This window comes from Palaemon carinicauda, chromosome 35 (assembly GCF_036898095.1).
Source record: "Palaemon carinicauda isolate YSFRI2023 chromosome 35, ASM3689809v2, whole genome shotgun sequence".
NCBI classification, from domain to species: Eukaryota; Metazoa; Arthropoda; class Malacostraca; order Decapoda; family Palaemonidae; genus Palaemon; species Palaemon carinicauda.
In genome coordinates, this window is record NC_090759.1 from 70,757,631 (window position 1) to 70,778,882 (window position 21,252).

The window sequence follows — 21,252 nt, forward strand, 5'->3', positions numbered from 1 at the left end:
AGATCTTCTAGGAGGACACTCCAAAATCAAACGTTGTTCCTTGGTCATGGGTAATGCCATAGCCTCTGTACCATGGTCTTTCACTATCCTGGGGTAGAGTTCTCTTGCTTGAGGGTACACTCGGGCACTCTTTTCTATCTTATAGCTCTCCATCTTCTAATTCTTGAAATTTTTCTAGTTTACATATGAAAGATCTATTTAATGTTACTGTTCTTAAAATATTTTATTTTGTTCATTTCTTCTCTTGTAGTTTATTTATTTCCTTTCTTCACTAGGCTATTTTTCCCTGTTGGAGCCCTTGGGCCTATAGTATCCTAATAATAATAATAATAATAATAATAATAATAATAATAATAATAATAATAATTCTAGGTTATCATGATTAGGTATATCACATATCCTTTAACTTCTATCAGAGTTGTTTATTTGTATAATCGAAATTCTGGAAAAAATACGTTTTTGAATTATGGTAAAAAACGAAATCTCTACGTATAATTAAATTAATTAATTTCTTGTTAACATAGGTCTACCTGGTGTAAGCATAAAGGTGTCTTTAATTATTACTTGTCATATTTCCTTATATTTAAGCTAATATATATATATATATATATATATATATATATATATATATATATATATATATATTATATTATATATATATATATATAATATATATATATATATATAGAGAGAGAGAGAGAGAGAGAGAGAGAGAGAGAGAGAGAGAGAGAGAGAGAGAGAGAGAGAGAGAGAGATCCAACTTCCCTCTAAACCGATTTGACTTCGAGAAAAAAAAATCCGTTAGTTTGACTTTTTCAAATGTCCGCTACTCTCGCCATCTGGTTACACCAAAATAGAGCGAAAGAAACAGGCCTTGTTCTATTTCAAGATATAAAAATAAACGTAGATTTATTATCAATTTACCCAACGTAAGTGAAAGCATAATAACATCGTTATCATAGGATGCTCAGATGAAGAGGGTCAAGACCAACGAAAATGGCGAGTCATCTTTAGCCTATGAGCTGGCAACGTTCCACCAGCAGGCTCACCTTGATTCGCCGTTTCCTCATAATCAAGAAAACGCACAACACAACAGGTGTTAATATGTTCCTGAGTACGGGAAGGGGTTAGGGGTAGGGGGGGGGGAGGTAGTATACTGGATAAGGTGTGTCAGTGTGTCTTTCCAAATACATTCCTGGAATATTAAGTATTAATATACAGAGAAAAGCTTACCATTGGGTAGCTTCATTACTTCCTGGCTAACTTTCATTGGTCTATTGATCTGTAAGATTAGATCGTTATATTTTGTAGTTTTTATAGTTTATATATGAAAAGATCTAATTTAATGTTGTTACTGTTCTTAAAATGCCTTATTTTGATTGTTTCTTACTTCTCCTGTAGTTTATTTCCTTGTTTCCTTTCCTTACTGGGCCATTTTTCACTGTTGGAGCCCTTTGATTTCTAGCATCTTGCTTTTCCAGCTAGGGTTATAGCACAGCTTATAATAATAATAATAATAATAATAATAATAATAATGATAATAATAACCATTGCTTAATTATTGTACAGTACCATGAAAATTAAAATGTATATTTGTCGAGATTTATGTGCAACCTCATGACTGACAGAAACCAAGTTTGTTTAATTAAAACACACCCAAGTTCCGGTTCAGTATCAATCAAACAACATTATTTCTCAATGATTAAGCAAAATTTTGTGCTAAGCAACAAGTGCTTCGTCATTATTCATAATTCTGTTGATTTGCAAAACACGCCCAGTCAATCTTGTAGCTTCGTGGTATGTTTTATTGTGCTCACTTCCTTGTTTGTGCGAAACGGTTTGTTCTGAGTAAATTTATTGAAGGCCAGGTTTACTGTTGTTCGGTGGAGAGGGGGATAAGTAGCCATAAGTTCGTTTTATTTAATAGATATCTTGCTGAATGTTTCTCAGGGTTTTATTTCGGTTATATTCTTAATATTGTTGATCACTTTATATGATAATTCGCCAGTTGAAGTTGTATTTACCATAAACCAATACGTTTATTTCTTGATTTTGTCCATCGGCCTAGGTTTTATTTTCTCAATTTCTCCAAGTATTCCTTAGTCTCATCGTGCCTTTCTTTATCGTTTGTATTTGATTGTGTGCATGAGCTAAACTTACTAATACAATAAATGGGTATGAATTAATTTATTTGTAAATGACCCCTTGGGCTTATAGCATCCTGCTTTTCCAACTAGACCTATATCTTAGCTTGGAATTGTAATAATAATTTCAAGGTAGTCTATCTCTTTCTAATAGTTTATTTCCTCTATCCACAGCCCTCACAGTCAGGTACCTGACAAGGAGATACATCAGTGAGTACCGCCGAGCAATTGATCTCCTGTATCGACACACGGTTTGCCTTGATGATGTCACATCCGAAGTTGAGATACTCGACGTTTCTTTAAGAGAAGTAAGTTTGGAAGTTTGTCTGCATTGTCCATTGTGTGTGTGTGTGTGTGTGTGTGTGTGTGTGTGTGTGTTTCTTTTGAGGTTAAAAGGCCATACGCCCATCGTATTGGTCACCGTTGGACCACAGTAAATACTGACGCCACAAGCGTATAGTACTAGGAAATACTAGTTTCAGCGGGACAGGCACCAACTCGCCATTGTACCTTGTAAAATCGTTGTCTAAGTTACCAAACATGATAATGGTATTCTTTTGCAACATAATGTTGCTGATTATCGGGAACATGTTACGTAGTATTTCTGATATTGAATAGACCTATTTTAGTGTATTAGTATCATTATTATTATTATTATAATTATCATTATCAATTTCTTCCTAGTACCCAGGTATTTTCTAGTTATTATTATTATTATTATTATTACTTACTTACTAACCTACAACCCACGTTGGAAAAGCTGGATGCTATAAGCCCAGGGGCTCCAACAGGGAAAGTAGCCCAGTGAGGAAAGGAAATAAGAGAAGTAATTAACAATTAAGATAAAATATTTTAAGAACAGTAACAACATTAATATAAAATATTTTAAGAACAGTAACAACATTAATATAAAATATTTTAAGAACAGTAGCAGCATTAAAATAAATATTTCCTATATAAATTAGTAAAACTTTTTAACAAAATAAGAGTAGGAGAAATAGGATAGAATAATGTGCACGAGTGTACCGTTAAGCAAGAGAATCAACTATTGGATTTTTTCTTGACGTATATAAAGAAAATCAAACGGCTTGCATGTGGACATTAGATTTACTATAAATGAAGATCATATTGTGTAGATATGATGAAATTTTATCTATATATTGGCTCAAATATACCATTTAGATTGATTGTATATGAATATTGGATGTCTGTAAGAAAATATTATAATAAATCGGTTATTTATTTTCTTATTTCCTTTCCTCACTGGACTGTTTTCTCTGTCGGAGCCCTTGGTCTTATAGCATCCTTCTTTTCACGCTAGGGTTGTAACTTAGATAATAATAATAATAATAATAATAATAATAATAATAATAATAAATTTTGGGTACCTCGATAAATATAGATTTAATTGAATAGCTTCTAAAAGTGAAGTCTTTTAATTCAATTCATAGTGTAAGCGATGGTCAAGGCTTATTTAGATGTTATAGGCCTACACCTGAGGGATTATTATTATTATTATTATTATTATTATTATTATTATTATTATTCCTATTAACAAATATGGCTAATCGATATTTTTGTTATATACCAGATATTAATACTTATTTTTATAAACAAAAAGATAAAAAAATAAGATATTAATACTTATAAAAGTTTTATTCTTATATACCAAATGTTACTTAAAATAGCATTTTCTGTATGTCATGTATGGTGTATAAAAAAGCATTTGTTATTTATGAAATTTGAATTAATAGAATCATTATTTACTTATATATATATATATATATATATATATATATATATATATATATATATATATATATATACGTATGTAAATATACATATATATATATATATATATATATATATATATATATATATATACGTATGTATATATATACATACATATATTATATATATATATATATATATATATATATATATATATATATATATATATATATACATATGTATATATGTGTGTGTGTGTGTATATATATATATATATATATATATATATATATATATATATATATATATATATATATATATATAATGCTATATCTCAAAAGTTATTATATTCTAACCATGTCCATTTCCTTCTGAAGGAGAACGAAGGCATCTCGGCCTCGCACACCCGGTGGGGGGAAGGTTTCGTCGTCGTCTATTCCGTGGACGATGCCTCTTCGTTCCAGGAAGCCGCCGCCATACTAGATACCCTTCAGAGGCTAAAGGCTCCCCTCTATGTTCCCGTCATACTCCTGGCTAACAAGAGAGACCTAGACCCAGGCAGACAGGTAAGGAGAGAGAGAGAGAGAGAGAGAGAGAGAGAGAGAGAGAGAGAGAGAGAGAGAGAGAGAAGTTCTTTGGCTCAATTATAATTGTTTTATTGCTTCGTTCGAATTATAATCAATTCCAGTCATTCTTTTGGCCAACAAGAGAGACCTAGACCCAGGCAGACAGGTAAGGGAAGAGAGAGAGAGAGAGAGAGAGAGAGAGAGAGAGAGAGAGAGAGAGATTCTTTGGCTCCTTTAATATCTTCTTCATTTTATCATTTGGTTGAATCGATAATCAGTTATGGTTTATTATATTAAATTGACTCACTTTTTTCTTCTTGTATACTGCTGTCTGGAATTCTAGATAATATACCTACATAGACCGTGGTGTACAGTATATACAGTAGTATATAATGTAAACTAAATTTATTCATCTAATGATTATATTTATCATCTGTAACATAACCCCACATAGCTTTCTCTAAATCACACCTGTAAGAAAGTAAGTGCCGATATCAGCTAGTTGTTTATTCAACAGGTATCCGTGGAGGACGGCCAGGCGCTCTCCTTGCAACACAGCTGTCAGTTCTACGAAGTCAGTGCTGCCGAGAGTCACGTTGGAGTCACCCTCGCCTTTCAAGCCCTCCTGAGGGAGACCAGATCCCTACAGCTCACGAGGCCCTTGCCTAGACAAAGAAGGATTTCAATCGTTGCTGTGTCCAGGTGAGAGATGAGATGGGATTGTTTTGCCATTTCGCGAGCTCACCAGATGGCTCTTAAGTCACATTTTGATAAAGATTGGGTTGCTGGTGTTTACTTATTATTATTATTATTATTGTTATTATTTTTAGCTAAGCTATTATTATTATTATTATTACTATCCAAGCTACAACCCTAGTTAGAAAAGCAAGATGCTATAAGCCCAGGGGCTCCAACAGGGAAAAATAGCCCAGTGAGGAAAGGAAATAAGGAAATAAATAAATGAAGAGAGCAAATTAACAATAAATCATTCTAAAAAAGGAACAACGTCAAAACAGACATGTCATATATAAACTATTAACAACATAAAAAACAAATATGTCATAAATAAACTTTAAAAAGACTCATGTCCGCCTGGTCAACCCTAGTTGTAAAAGTAGGATGATATAAGCCCGGGGTCTCCAACAGGGAAATTAGCCCAGCGAGGAAAGGAAATAGGGAAACAGATAGAATAAGTGTACCTTGATATTTATGTGATTATTAGTAAATATTAGTTTGTACTGCTTATTACATTTATATTTTCACAGTTTATTCATCTATGATAAATCACTAATACCTACCATTAACATAATTCTCCTAAAGCATAAATACAATGTAATATTAGGCCTATCATCCATATAAGAATTACTTAATCCTATGGCACCCATGGGATGCCATAGAATTACTTGATCCTATGGCACCCATGGGATGCCATAGAATTACTTGATCCTATGGCACCCATGGGATGCCATAGAATTACTTAATCCTATGGCACTCATGGGATGCCATAGAATTACTTGATCCTATGACACCCATGGGATGCCATAGAATTACTTAATCCTATGGCACCCATGGGATGCCATAGAATTACTTGATCCTATGACACCCACGGGATACCATGGATCCGTAGGACCTCAATAAGCTCACGCCTTATGCCTCTTTCCTGTGCCATCTCTCATCTCAAACCAATTCTCAGATCAAACCTCCCTTCGCATTGTCATCAGCCACGTTTCTCTTGGTCTACCACGTCCACTCTAAACCACTTTTTCTCTCATTGCAGGATGATTGGGTCCCTGATCGGCCGGGGCTCTGACCCCCCTTCCCCCACCCTTAAGCCTACCCTCATCGTCCAAGAACCGGCGGGCAAGAGAGCCCTCCGAAGGAAGGACAAAAAGAGGCCTTCCCTTAGTCTATGATAACTACTGCGCATGCGCAGGTGATTTCACACAAACTGCCTCGCTGCGCATTTTTAATTCCTAATATATATATATATATATATATATATATATATATATATATATATATATATATATATATACATATATACAGGCATCTCCCTAAAAATGTATACTGTACACAGCAATCAGCTAAATTTGAAAAAATAAATAAAAAATAACAATATCGTAGCATATGTGCTATGTAATTTGGGATGGTATATATATATATATATATATATATATATATATATATATACATACATACAGGCATCTCCCTAAAACTGTATATACAGCAATCCGCTGAATTTAAAAAAATAAAAAAGGAACAATATCATAGCATAAGTGCTATGTAATTTGGGACGTTATGACTACGAGAGGTGTTCGAAGAGAGTATCTCTCCTGCGAAGTACCTCGGAAAATTTGGTATTTGTTATACTGTGTGACCTTTATGCGACCTTTATATTGATCTCTTGGAGTGGTTGTGCATTTAATGTAAGTTTCTATTCAGATCACGGCTTCTCATCACATCAATGTTTTCACGTTTTCATGTGCTATAGATTCTCAATACGGCTTCTCATCACATCAATGTTTTCACGTGTTCATGAGCTCTAGATTCTCAATACGGCTTTTCATCACATCAGTATTTATATCTTCGTAATTAAACATCAGGATATATTTCCCGTACGCTTTTCGCTTCATTATTTTTGTGTTCATAGCTAGGCTTCAGACAGGAAATATTTTTCTATAAGTTCTCAATTTTGTTTTTCATTACATCAGTACTGTATATATACCTTTGTAATTAAGCATCAGAACAAGTTTTCTGTACGTTTATCGCTTAATTTACATACTCTCGTGCCAACATTTAGCCATCTTCACATAATGAATTAATTTTGTTTTATTTTCACATTGTAAATTGAAAAATACTGTATGATATTTCACCAATTAACACAGATCTACACAATTTACACAGAACAAACTTTCGCAAATACGACTGGCAGGAAATTCTTTACCAAAATTTGGTTATTTTTATTTTGTTGTATTTTCACATTGTAAATTGAAAAATAGTGTATGATATTTCACCAATTAATACAGATATACACCATTTACGCAGAACGAACTTTCGCAAAGACGACTGGCAGGAAATTCTTAATTTTCACACTTGTACCAAAATTTAGTTATTTTTATTTTGTTGTATTTTCACATTGTAAAGTGAAAAATATTGTATGATATTTCACTGATTGAAACAGATTTGCACCATTTATGAGGAACGTACTTTTGCAAAAACGACAGTCAGGAAATTCATTATCTCTGAACTGGATGTATAATTAAGTCCTAAAGAAACCAACAATCTGCTGTAAGATTTTCCAATCATCTCACGTTTTTATGTATATATATATATATATATATATATATATATATATATATATATATATATATATATATATATATATATATATATATACGTACACATACATATATATGTATATATATATAAATATATATATATATATATATATATATATAATTTCACATTATGAACTGATATAAAAAAATGCAATATCCTGCCTTTCTCTCATGATTAAACAATGCTGTATAATTAGAAGTGAATTGGAATGTATAAAAAAACTGTTAATCAGTTTTATACTTAGCTTTTATCCTTCACAACCGCTATCTTTTTTTTTTCTTTTTTTTTTTGATGTAGTTGCATTTTGTAAATACTATATATTTTTTCGTGCAGAATACATTATACACATTATGTAGAAATGTCTTTTCAGTGTGATGATTTTTCCAGAGTTTTGGAAATGAGACATTATTAAACTGGAAATTGTTTTTACATTATATTTTGCAAATTCTAAATTTATTCAAAGTAAATTGCATAATTTTAATTGAAATACTATTGATTTAACTGATGCCAGTCTTATTATTTCCTTGGGAAAAAAAAGTTATTTGAAAATTTTGAATAGAAACAATGTATCATTTTGGATCAATTTTTATAAGATTATCTTTATTCAAAATTAATTTTTTGGTCTTTGAGAAGTACATTTCGAGTACTGCGGTTAAAAAAAAATACACGAATATGTCAAAACTGAAAGTTTTCATTACTTGAACTTGAAATTTAAGGATTTTTGCTTGATTGCCTGCTAATATTAGAACCATTAAAATTGCACTAAAAGCAAATTTGCTTCTTATTAAAGGACAACACTTGAAGAAATTCCTAAATAATCTTAGAGAAAGTTAATTAAAATCCAGACTATATATAATCAATAAATTTCATCTTATAATATATTTATTATTTCTTTAAAATTCATTAATACTTCCAATGAATTTTTATGAAAGTCCAGTTACATTAATCACATTAAATTAGACTCATGATTATTTTCCTCATTTATGTGGTTTCATTCAGAATTCACATTAGACATTTATTACAATATTAAAATGTGCAAACACAAACTCATTGTCATCTCATAACCATTTAAATTGCCTGTGATAGTTATCATTTCCTGTAGACATTAAGGACGGTGGGTAGGCCTAAGAATGGAAGGTGTTCTCAGTAGGCCTATAAGAATGGAAGGCGCTCTCCTTTCTGACATATTCATTCATTGGTGCATTTCATTAGCATGTATTTTTTGTTCGGTGTACATCATAGAATTCATCCCGGGGGTTGGTTCATTGTCACTGAAAAGTATTTTTTTAATAAATTTGGTATTCAGTATTTTATTGTCTTTCATTCTTCCTTATAGAATCCGCACTAGAGCGCGTGCGCACTCGCCCGGGTGATTGTGCGAGAATTTGTCCTATATGGTAGTTGAAAATCCCATCGTAAATAAAGAAATAACTAGGAAGTAAAGCTATGAACAAAAAAAAAAGTCAATAAACAATTCAGACTATGGCGTACAGTATTATTATTATTATTATTATTATTATTATTATTATTATTAGCCAAGCTACAACCCTAGTTGGAAAAGCAAAATGCTAGAAAGTAAAGCTATGAACAAAAAAAGAAAAGTCAATAAACAATTCAGACTATGTCGTACGGTATTATTATTATTATTACTAGCCAAGCTACAACCCTAGTTGGAAAAGCAAGATGATAGAAGCCCAAGGGCTCCAACAGGGAAAAATAGCCCAGTGAGGAAAGGAAATAAGGAAATAAATAAATGATGAGAATAATTTAATAATAAATAATTCTACAAACAGTAACAACGTCCTACACTGGAAGACTATATCGTAAAGTAGTCCTACACTAGTTTCATTACTAACGTAAGGAAGAATGCAGGAGTGAACGGTTGTAACCTTAATGTTGAGACAGTGACGGTAGTCTTTTCTGCGGAACTGTCTTGCTGGTAACAAGGAATTAAACAGAAACTAAAAAACTAAAGTTGAGATGAAAATGTCAGTAAAAATTGGACTACGTTAACATCCGTAGTTCGTACAGTAGCCTATACTAGTTTCATTTCTAATGTAAAGAAGAGGCAGGTCATAGGAGAAAACAGTTTGGTTGTAACCGCAGTGTAGTCTAGTCTGTGTAACTGTCGTCTTGTGACTAGTGATCTCTGATTTGGCGATTTCTCGTAGGAGGTTTATTTAGTGATTAGTGTTCTTCAAACTGTATTGTAGACATTTCGTGGCTTTTTGCAGTGTTATTTGAATCCATAGGTGCCTTCTATTTTACAGTTGGCTTCATTAATTCCTCTTCACTTCACGGGAAGCCAATAAATGTCCTGACAGGTAACGATGTGTTTAGAAAAGTGATACTCTTGACAACGCTATCTGTTTTATCAAAATCATGTTATGTATCTCGCGTGTATGCTGTTCAAATTCAAATTTGTAAAAGAATAAACAATGTAACGTTTGAGTATATCTGAAATAGTTGTCGTCAGCCACTTATTAGGCAATCTACGCTAAAGCTTTACAAAAGCGAAGGAGGTCTGAGTATTGAAGGCAAAGCTTTGAGTATCTTTACTTTAATGGCTGTTAACTTTGTCACATCACACATGGAAACGGTGCCTTACAGGACATACAGCATTCGTCTATCTTATACATTCTTGGGTATTTGAAGTATGACACAGTGTATTCCACATTAATTGTCAAATCCACTTTATCAAAGCAATTAGAAAACAAAAATGTCTTAAGCTTCTTGAAAGCCTTACTGTCTCTAGTGGGAGCTTCTTATACTGTATATTCTTGGGGCCGCATATGGCATATTTGAAAGCTGTAGAACCTACAGTAGACATACAACTTAGCTCCAAAGTCTTTAAACCATCTATAACTATTCTCGTGTCGACACGCCTTGTTGGCAGCACGATGTGTAGTAATTCTCTTAAATATTCTGGACATAAGGATCTGCTAATTAAATGAGCCATTGCACATATCTTAAACTCTATCCCTACTTTATTAGCCAGCCAGTGCTATTCAGTTAGTTTTCTAATTACTTTGATAAAGTTGATTTAACAATAAACTGGTAATATGCGGTGTGAAATTATAAATACCCTGGAATATATACGATAAAAGAATTTACGAAAGGTCCTGTAGAGAGTGAGGTTCCTAGACAGTTTAGGACCCGAAAAACAACAATCAAACTAAGAAATAATTAATCCTTTCTCGGAAACAGATGCCTTTCTTAAGAGTAAATTTCAATATGATCGGTGGCTTTTGAAAAATATCTATAAAGAAAGAATGAATAAAATGTTCACCAAAAAGTATATAAATTATTGTTTTTGAGTAACTAAAAATTAAAATCAAGATGTGATGTTGTAAATTGTTAAATTAGATGGATTTGTTTATAGAAAAATGCAATTAAATGTAATTATACTGTAAATATTGTGATTGTAAAGAAGATGTAATTTAACTTTTTAATAAAAAGATAAAAAAAAAATCCTTTCTCGGGCTGTGACGAGCTGCAGTTGAACCTGGTGGTGTCACTTCCGTAAGTAATAGCTAGGTGTGGTTTCATTGGTGTATGTGCTGACAGACTTGGCTTTATATAACAATTGGTCAAGCTGGAGTATGATAATTAGATATGCGTGTTTTTATTTCCTCTTGCGTGGGTCCATTGTGCAATCCCTTTTCCTAATTGGGGTGCGCCTATGTTATCTTTAAGGTTGGCTTGTTCAGTCTATCGGCGTGAGAAAGCGCGATTGTAGGTTAGAAATTATGTAACTAGATCATAATGTTACTTCTGAAAAGCTATTAAAATTTGTTTTAAATAGTTTTGTAATTATCGCTGGATTTTTTTAATGTTCTGTTATATTTACACTTAAAAATCTGCCAAGCAATCTGTTTGATGACTGTTAAAGACCAACTCGTGCTTGATAGTGTACACTCGGGCACACTATTCTATCTTATTTCTCTTACTCTTGTCATTTTGAAGTTTTTTTTTTTTTTTTTAGTTTATATGTGAAATATTTATTTTGATGTTATTCTTAAACTTCTCTTTTCTATTTCCTTATTTCCTTAAACTTCTCTTGTCTATTTCCTTATTTCCATTCCTTACTGGGTTATTTTCCCCTGTTGGAGTCCTTGAGCTTTTAGCATCTTGCTTTTCCAACTAGAGTTGTAGATTAGCAAATAATAATAATAATAATAATAATAATAATAATAATAGTAGTAGTATTAGTCTGTATACTCGCCATCATTGTGAGCTAAGGATGAGGGACGAATGTTTGAGTGTCTCTAGGCCTACCTGTTCAGTCATCAGCAGTCATTGCCTGACCCTCCCTGGTCCTAACCTGATGGAGAAGGGCTTTGGTTCTGATTAAGTGAATATGGGGCATTGTCCTGTCTCTTACCTCTGCCATTCATGAGTGACCTTTAAACATCTTTGGTCAAGGGTGAGACTACTGACATAATTCCCAAAGGAACTTAAAATAAATCTTTGTGGGTTACAAACATTAGTTGAAATTTAATGTATAACCTGCAATACATGTGAAACCTTATCATAATGAAATTTCACTAGAAATATAAGAGCCTCTCTCTCTCTCTCTCTCTCTCTCTCTCTCTCTCTCTCTCTCTCTCTCTCTCTCTCTCTCTCTCTCTCTCTCTCTCTCATATATATATATATATATATATATATATATATATATATATATATATATATATATATATATATATATATATATATAATGCATGTATGTATGTATGTATTTTAAACAATTTGTGACATAAGTACATGAGATAAGGAAAGCACTCCCCTCCAAATTCCTATGTCTGAGAATTAAACATATGTGATAATTACGTAATAATTTATACTTCGTTGTTGGTAAACTATTCGAAATTGACGCTGATATAACTTGTTTGATCGCCTGTGGAGATAAAATGAAATGATATCCGTCGAAAAAAAAAAGTAATTGGTTTCTTATCAATATGAAAATATATCGTGAAAATTGTAATGTTTCCAATTAAAATAAATCCAGTAAGGCTAATTACATAACTTGTAACCTGCTACCACTTCAACTACGGGTGAAGGGTATAGATAGCCGATTCTCTCTACGTGTATAAAACTGGGACTAACGTTGGAGGGCTCACAGTCGACTATAAAACTGTAGCTATCATGGTAAGTCCGCAATTCCTTTATTATTATTATTATTATTATTATTATTATTATTATTATTATTATTATTATTATTATTATTAGCTGAACTACAGTTGGAAAGGCAGGGTGCTATAAGCCAAAGGGTTGCAACATGGAGAAATAATCCAGTGAGGAAAAAAATAAGGAAATAAGCTATATGAAAAGTTATTGATATAGAATATAAACATCTTATGATCACTAACAACGCTAAATATACCTTTCTCTCAAGCCACGTTTGCTTAGGTTTACCACTCTACTCTCCCAATCCACCCGTCCCTCCTAAAAAAAATGAAATATCTGAGTGTATAATCGGTTATTATTATTATTATTATTATTATTATTATTATTATTATTATTATTATTGTTGTTGTTGTTGTCATTTCCCAAGCTATAAGCCAAGCCAAAGGGTGGGTTCCAACAGGGAAAATAATCCATTGAGGAAATTATGAACAATTAAAACATTTTAAGAACTGTAACAACATTAAAATAAATCTTTCATATTTAAATTAAAGTTACTTAAAAAAAGAAGAGAAATAAAATAGCCCAGTGAGGAAAGGAAATAAGCAAACAGATAGAATAGTGTGCCTGCGTGTACCCTCAAGCAAGAGAACTCTACACCCAAGACAGTGAAAGACCATGGCACGGAGGCTGTGGCACTACCCAAGACTAGAGAGCAATGGTTTGATTTTGGAGTGTCCTCCTCCTAGAAGAGCTGCCTATCATAGATAAAGACTATATTCTACCCTTACCAAGAGGAAAGTAGCCACTGAACAATTACAGTGCAGTAGTTAACCCATTGAGCGATGAAGAATTTAGGTGTATGTGGTCAGAGGAGTTTGTGTAAAGAATAGAACAGACCATTCGGTGTATATTTAGGCAAAAGGAAAATAAGCCGTAACCAGAGAGGTGGATCCAATGTAGTACTACCTGAACCGAAGGACCAAATAACTCTCTAGCGATAGTATCTCAGCGGGTGGCTGGTGCCCTGGCCAACTTACTACCTACACCCTCCCCCCCCCCTTCACGAATAATGTTCCTAGCTAAAACTTGATATGTATCAAATTTTCAATTATTTAATTATTAGTAATCCTTCATTGTCACCACAGGCACGCCTTTTGCAAGTAGCAGGATTTCTTTTTCTGACCATAGGATTCTTCGCAGTCCAAGGAGTTGAGGTGACTACTCATAACCCACTGATGTGCGATGAAGATATTTCTGCGAAGTGCGAACCCGATGGTGCAGTTCGTAAGTTTCCCGAGAAAAAATATTATTATTATTAGTATTAGTATTAGTAGTAGTAGTAGTAGTAGTAGTAGTAGTAGTAGTAGTAGTATTTGCACAGACTCGCAGCGGTTCCCTTCTAGCTTGGAAAAGCTCCTGCTATCTTATTGGTTAGAATTACCTTGTCCAACCAATCAGCGATCAGGACACTTTTCCGAGCTAAAAGGGCACCCTTGTGAGTTGGTGCAAATCTGCCTCACTAAAAAAAATTAGTATAGTTAGAGTTGCTTTAACAAGTACGCCTATTCAAGAAAAATAGTCCCTTGTCTATTTTCCTTGGCTTACTGAGAGTTTATCCTTAATTCAGAAAGTAAAATGAAATGTTAATGTTGCCCTGTTAAGCAGAGAAAATTTATCATGCTAGAAAATCGTGGATTCTGAATGCAGCCATTTATTTTTCTCTATTGTAAAAGTTAATTCGAACATTACATACGTAGCTCGGTACTTCGCTGATCGGCATCGTTCATAAAGTCTTTATTCTTGTCTGTGGAATCCAATTCTCTCTGTTTATTCTTATCATTCCTAAATTTACAGACAAAAATTGTTGTACAACATATGGTCCTACGGTATTTTGTAATCTGTAACATACATACTAAAACAACAATAATCATTAGCCTATGCGAGACCCTAGACTCAATTTACTTTTACGGGTTTATTTCTCGCCCTCCATCAGACACTAAAGGTCTGTTCAGGCGGGGCTTGGTGTGTGAAAAATAATTTCTTTCCAGTTAATATTTAGTGTTTTTTTTTCTTTTAAAGCCCAGTACTTTGCTGACCCCTACGATTGCTCAGCCTACTGCGAATGCTCAGCTATGATTGCTTGGAAGTTTCACTGTGCCCCTGATACTTACTACGACGAAGAGAAGCAATATTGCAACTGGGTCGATCAGGTGGACTGCGGTTCGAGGCCAGAACCTACTTTATAAAAGTTCACTCACTTCATTCTTGTTAATTTTAAGTTAGTGTGAATTAGCATTGCTTACTGCTGTTGTAGTTTCATTGTTAAAATTAATTTTACAAGCCTCCGACAATAGTCAAGTTAGGGTGAGGGATTATAAGTAATTAAACTCATTTTAAAATGTTTTTGATGTTTACAACGAAATTAAATTCCTTCCTCTTACAAGCAGTTAGTTACAAACGATTCATTTAATGTGTATCCAAATCAATAGTGTAAAATAAAACAATACTTTAAATGTGTAAATGTACCAACATGATTATTACAATTGTTATAATTATTATTGTTGTTATTACTATAGCCAACCTACAACCCCTGTCGGAAAAGCAGGATGCTAGTTAGTTCTATTAAAAGATTTAACAACCACATGTCTACGTTTTGAAGATTAAATTGATGCAGAGAGAGTAACGTCATCTGCATATGCAACGAGCTTATTTTCATTGCAAAACCCCGTATCAAAAGAAAGTAATTATATTAATTTTCAGTAGAAACATAGACTCTTTGGGCAAAAGCTTTTAACTTGGTTTATTTCAAGTCCAATTTGATCTGTTACTTTTCCAATAACTATAGGCTTCCTGGTTCTCCAAACAAATATATAGCTGAAGAAACAAAAACTTTTTGTTCAAAAGACCCAAACAATTGTTTTTAATAATGACATATTTTCTGAATAAAATCCTGTTCTGTCATTTTTTTTTGTCGTGAACTTCAAATCCCTCCCCCTTTCTTTTTCCATTTTAAAGGGGTCGATGCTAGATTGGCAATCTTATCCTTTGGATGAGGGTGCCATAGGTATCCTATAGATGTCCATGTGAGGTTGCTAGCTGCAGCTTGCGATTGAACCACAGACCTTTCGGATGCGAGCCAAGAGCCTGTATGCTACATTTGGCAGGCTAGTAGGCTACTACCACGACCCTGCCAACCATTTGGTTATCTGATATGTGAAATTTAGAAACAGTAAATTTGGTCAGTAGCTTACTTGGGGGTAGAGAGAGAGAGAGAGAGAGAGAGAGAGAGAGAGAGAGAGAGAGAGAGAGAGAGAGAGAGAGAGAGAGAGAGAGAGAGATAATGATATTCGGAATTAAATGAAATATAATGTTGACTGGCTAATTGTGCATGACCAGTGTATGAGTGAAGGTTGAAAATAGGCCAGTCGTTAGAAAAGACCGGTTATAGTTTATACCAGTTAAGAGGATAAACTGTTAAATCATATTGTATGGTACCGGAGACCCAAACACACATGATTAAGAACCTCATGCAATTGCATTCACCTGCTGACTCCACCTGTAGCCCCGCCACATTGTTGGGAAAATTTTAGTAGTGTTTATAATAAAATGATAACATATCTATACAAATACTGCATTATTTTATATAATTTTTAATATTGATCTAATTATATATGATTTAAAAGTAATAAAAACGAAAAAAACACTTCATAGTATAGAAATTATGTAATCGATAGAGATAGAAGCAATACTTATTTCTTGTAAAGAATGCCCATTCAATTCTAAATACTCATATAATAAGTATAATGTAGCTGCATGATGCGGGGGTGTCATGCGTACGATAATTATTCTACATGTACGACTATTTTTGGGTCCAGTACGATGTATGATACATACCTTAGGTATATACATGTGTGTTTAATTAAACAATTATACTAAAAAAATTGAAATAAGTCTATCATGTAACTAATTAATAATCATATAGAAACTGTGTACGATAATTTTGGTTGAAAAAAACGACAATTATAAGGTTCATATACGATAATCCATTCGAAATAATCTGGCAACCCAAGCATGATGTTTGTTTTTGTGAAAGAACGTTTGCCATAGCTCAACGTGTTTCCGGTTAAGCCAATTTATTATTGGATTCAACTGTCAAATGCAAGAACTTTGACCCTAATTGGACCTTTGCAAAGGAACAGGAGATAAATTTGACACTGGTCACAGTGCGGCATTAAAATAAGTAAGTCTTTACGATGTTTGAACTTAGTTCTCCTACGATATTTTAAGTCATAATGCTGTTTAGTGAACAATGCCCGTCATGTCTGATATTGAATGTTAATGCCAAGTAACTGTTTAGTGAATATTTTCGTTTGTCCAGTGACTTGTAGCTTAGCTAGTAGTAATCATGTACCGTAAGTTATAACGCTGTGGTACGGTATTATACTTCACTTTCAGTAACTTTTAATAATGATATAATAATAGTTGTAGTTTTATCGTAGAGCAATAGTTTTTTGGGACTTAGGCCAAATGATATTTTACCAAAAATACAAAGTTGATAACTGCTTTAGTACATGTGAGCTAAATATACATGTGCACCTTTCAGTAAGGTTATCGGTAATTTTGTATATTATTCCATGGTAATGTAACCTAGGATACCAACTACTTTTTCTTACAGGAAAAATTACGCTCCCTTCGAAAATAACACAAGTTCCCGTCGCAAATGAATAGTTTCAAAAATATATATACATCTATATCCTCCGATAATGGGTGACCCCCAATTGGAACTCCGGGTTTTGGGTGGGGAAAACATACTGGGGAATCGATATATAATCGTAAAACAATCCTTTTCTTCTCTATAAATTACCTTCTGGTATGTATTATAACAGTAGGAAAATACAAAACAGTATAACTGGACAAAATTACCGTTGTAGTTTTATCGTAAAGCAATAGTTTTTTGGGACTTAGGCCAAATGATATTTTACCAAAAATACAAAGTTGATAACTGCTTTAGTATATGTGAGCTAAATATATCCGTGCACCTTTCAGTAAGGTTATCTGTGAGGAAGATCAACGGTAGGCCAGTTGAATCACGTGACAGGAACAGTAGGCAAGCCTCCTATGAGTTAGGACTTGGCCTCTTGCATTAGGCATGTCGGTATGCAAGTTTACGGTATATGTATGATAGCGGCCACCTGTATGTATGGTGACGGCCAACTAAGATTACGGCAGTGTAAAAGGAGAAAGTAGGGGGCTGTGTGCATGATTACGGCAGTGGAAGGGGGGTCGCAGGAGGGCGTTAGCCCCGCCGTTATGTAAGTAGGTAAGGACACAGCTTGTAGGTTAGGTTAGGGGGGAAAATTTAGGTCAGTTGATGTCAATTTTCAATCCAAGTGGAAGGAAGTGGCCGTTGATGAACAAAGGCTCCTAAGTAGGTAAGGACATGGCTTGTAGGTTAGGTTCGGTGGGGAAGTTTAGGTTAGTTGGTGTCCATTTTCTATGCACACGGAAGGAACTGGCTGCTGATATAAAAAGTCTCTAAATTTGTTTAGAGTAATTATGTAAATGCATACATAAAGGTATGACGTCACAGGTTTGGTTGGGTAAATATATAGATTTAGATACTACATTATTCTTGCTTGTTACTTGTTTTGGGTTTAAATCCAACCCTCCACTGAAGTAATCATCTAACGAAACATTTTCATTATGACTTATACTTACAATTCTTTGATTGTAGCATCTTCCAAATCATATGATCTTGTGAAAAGTAATGTCTTTAGTTTCTTCTTAAATTCAATTGCTCCCTTTAGGTCCTTCATTTCAGTTGGCAGTTTATTATAATGTCTAGGCGCACAGTAGGCAAAAGCCCTTTCACCAAATTTACTATTTGTTCTTGGTTCAGATAGCCTATGTTTGTCACTCGTGTGTCTTATGTTAACATTTGTTTCTAGTTCTAGTTTGTTCAGGCAATTGAATATGATAATGTAATGCCACCTCTGGGAGAATTTGTATATCAGTGGCCAGTATTTCCCATATGCAAGGAAAATGGGCTTGAATTAACCTAAACTACCCCACCTAACCTAACCTACAAGCCGTGACCTTGCCTACGTACCTTACGGGGTCCAACACCACCCCCTGATACCTCTTACATTGTCGTATTCTTAGTTGATGTCATAATACATACAGGTGGCTGCTATCATACATACACCCCCTTTTCTGGGTGAAGATCCCCTTCAAGACTAATAGTGTTGGGGAATCTCATTAAAAGAAAAACCTAGGGTGAGTGCAGTTTGTTGGGACAGGATAAGCTGAGAATATGGTAGTCTTTGCATATTTCCTTTCCTCACATGGCTATATTTCTCTGTTGGATTCTTGTGCTTATAGCATCCTGCTTTTCCAACTAGAGTTGTAGCTTAGTTAATGATAATAATGATAATAGTGCGGAGGGCAAAGCACGCCAACTTCCCCCAAACAAATCTAGGACATACAGTAGTCTTCTTACTCATTTTGGGAGGGGGCACCCCCCATCTCTAAACTTAAACCTATGCTGTGTTCTTCATCACAGGTCATTAAGGAATGTGAACGGTTATTGTGTGAAGGAAAGCAAAGTAAGGTAATAAATAGGGATATATTGTTACCTAACCACATCCACCTAACATGATGTTGGGGCTTGGTCTTTTTCATTACTTATTGTGGGAAAGGGGGTTGAGGTTACATTGTCCTGTTCTATACCAACGCATGTTATTTTAATCTTGCAAGAGAACAGGCCAGTCAGTAATGTCTCAAGTTTTGTAGGTAGTTTTGATTTAATTCAAAGCAATAAGGCCCTCAGTCAACAGACGGTTCTTGCTTCCACTTGTGGTTCTTGGTTATTTCTTGTGAGTTAAAAAGACAAGTTAAAGGAAAATTTTTGAAAGGAATGCAGTAGCTTGAAATCATAAAGATGCTTAAAGCCCTGTCCACACGATCGAGCATGCCCAACGGGTAAACAGTGATACCAGACCACAATAGTCAGTAATAGTGAGAGTTGATGACGTCAGAAGCGGGAAAACTAAAGGCAGGGATCTGGCAACACTGTATGATGCCAGATCCCTGCTTGTGGTTTTCCTGCTTCTGACGTCATTAACCTTCATTCTTACAAACTATTGTGGCCTGGTATCACTGTTTCCCCGTCGGGTATGCTCGATCGTGTGGACAGGGTTTTAGTCTTAATATTAACCCTTCACATCATATAACTGTACTAATACTTTACATTACTGAAACTATTGTATATGAAAATAAGTTGCTAACTTTGAAATTAGAGCCATCTGTCTTCGTTAGGTAAAAGGAGAATGAATCAGTTATGTGATGCAAGTGGTTATGATGTACATGGTGCGGAAAAACACAAACTATTCTGTGTACACAATCTTAAGAGGCATTTACATATCATAAATCAAATTGTGACATTGAAAAATTATGGCGGGATCTTACTAAATTGGTAAATCTCTCTCCCAACTATGTACCTTGGGGGTATCCTTCACGTACTACAGTACTTCTATGCTCCCAAAACTAACACTTTAGTAATCTTTCAAATACAGAATAGTAAGCAGTAGTCTTTTTTATATATATATATATATATATAATTATGAAAAGTTTCACTATAGTAATAATATTTCTTCTAGAATGTAAAGAATTTTTATTTTTTATTTTTTTTATTTTACAAGAACATAGTTTTGTATGAAAGTCACTATAACCAACGATGACTAGTGTCTTTAAAATGTGTTTGTTGCAAATATCCAGTGTAGAATACTCTCTTGATTATAATTTATTTTCTTACAAACTCATTGATCATAAACATGAAGTAACCTTCTGCCTTATTTCCAAGGTTAGGGAATTTTATCCCAATCTTACTGGCCTTTAATCTTTCAAGAAATTCTGGCTTTACATACTCCATCTTGCTCACCGGTGCTTCTGTCCTTGCCTGGTGATCGCCAGACTGGGGTTCGATTCCCTCTGACCCATTTTTACCTTTGGTTGTTGCAACCTCACCATCCTCATGATCTAAGGATGGGGGCATTTGGGGGAGCCTATAAGTCTATCTGTTGAGTCATCAGAAGCCATTGCCTGGCTCTGGCCCTCCTTGATCCTAGCTTGGGTGGAGAGAGGCCTTGGGCACTGATCATATGTAATATGGTCAGTCTCTAGGTCATTGCTTGATACGGCGATGTCACTGTTCCTTGCCTCTGTTATTCATGAGCGAACTTTAAACAAGCTTAAGGCCAGGAGAAGAAAGTATTCCTTATATGTCAAATAGTTTTGTTGTGACAAAAACGTGTCTCACAATGCCAGTGGAACAGTTAATTATATTT

The 21,252-nt window shown here is 34.1% G+C and overlaps 2 protein-coding genes and 1 long non-coding RNA gene across 6 annotated transcripts in view; all 3 read left to right on the plus strand.

The window, feature by feature from the left end:
* LOC137627858 (ras-related and estrogen-regulated growth inhibitor-like) overlaps nt 1-6,439 on the plus strand; it is a 28,933-nt gene extending 22,494 nt beyond the window's left edge. The window contains exons 3-6 of the mRNA XM_068359280.1: nt 2,319-2,452; nt 4,253-4,441; nt 4,959-5,143; nt 6,219-6,439. Of these exons, the coding sequence (XP_068215381.1) occupies nt 2,319-2,452; nt 4,253-4,441; nt 4,959-5,143; nt 6,219-6,354 (644 nt within the window). The 3' untranslated portion in view covers nt 6,355-6,439. The remainder of the gene's footprint in view (nt 1-2,318; nt 2,453-4,252; nt 4,442-4,958; nt 5,144-6,218) is intronic.
* A 4,816-nt stretch (nt 6,440-11,255) lies between these two features.
* Nucleotides 11,256-15,428, plus strand: LOC137627537 (uncharacterized). Its single transcript, XR_011041179.1, has 3 exons — nt 11,256-11,302; nt 14,053-14,191; nt 14,987-15,428. It is a non-coding gene; the product is annotated as an uncharacterized lncRNA (long non-coding RNA).
* A 1,539-nt stretch (nt 15,429-16,967) lies between these two features.
* Nucleotides 16,968-21,252, plus strand: part of LOC137627859 (zinc finger protein 277-like) — a 75,066-nt gene continuing 70,781 nt past the window's right edge. For all 4 annotated transcript variants that reach the window (XM_068359282.1, XM_068359281.1, XM_068359284.1 and 1 more), the window contains exon 1: nt 16,968-17,147. The gene's annotated coding sequence lies outside the window, so the exon portion shown is untranslated. The remainder of the gene's footprint in view (nt 17,148-21,252) is intronic.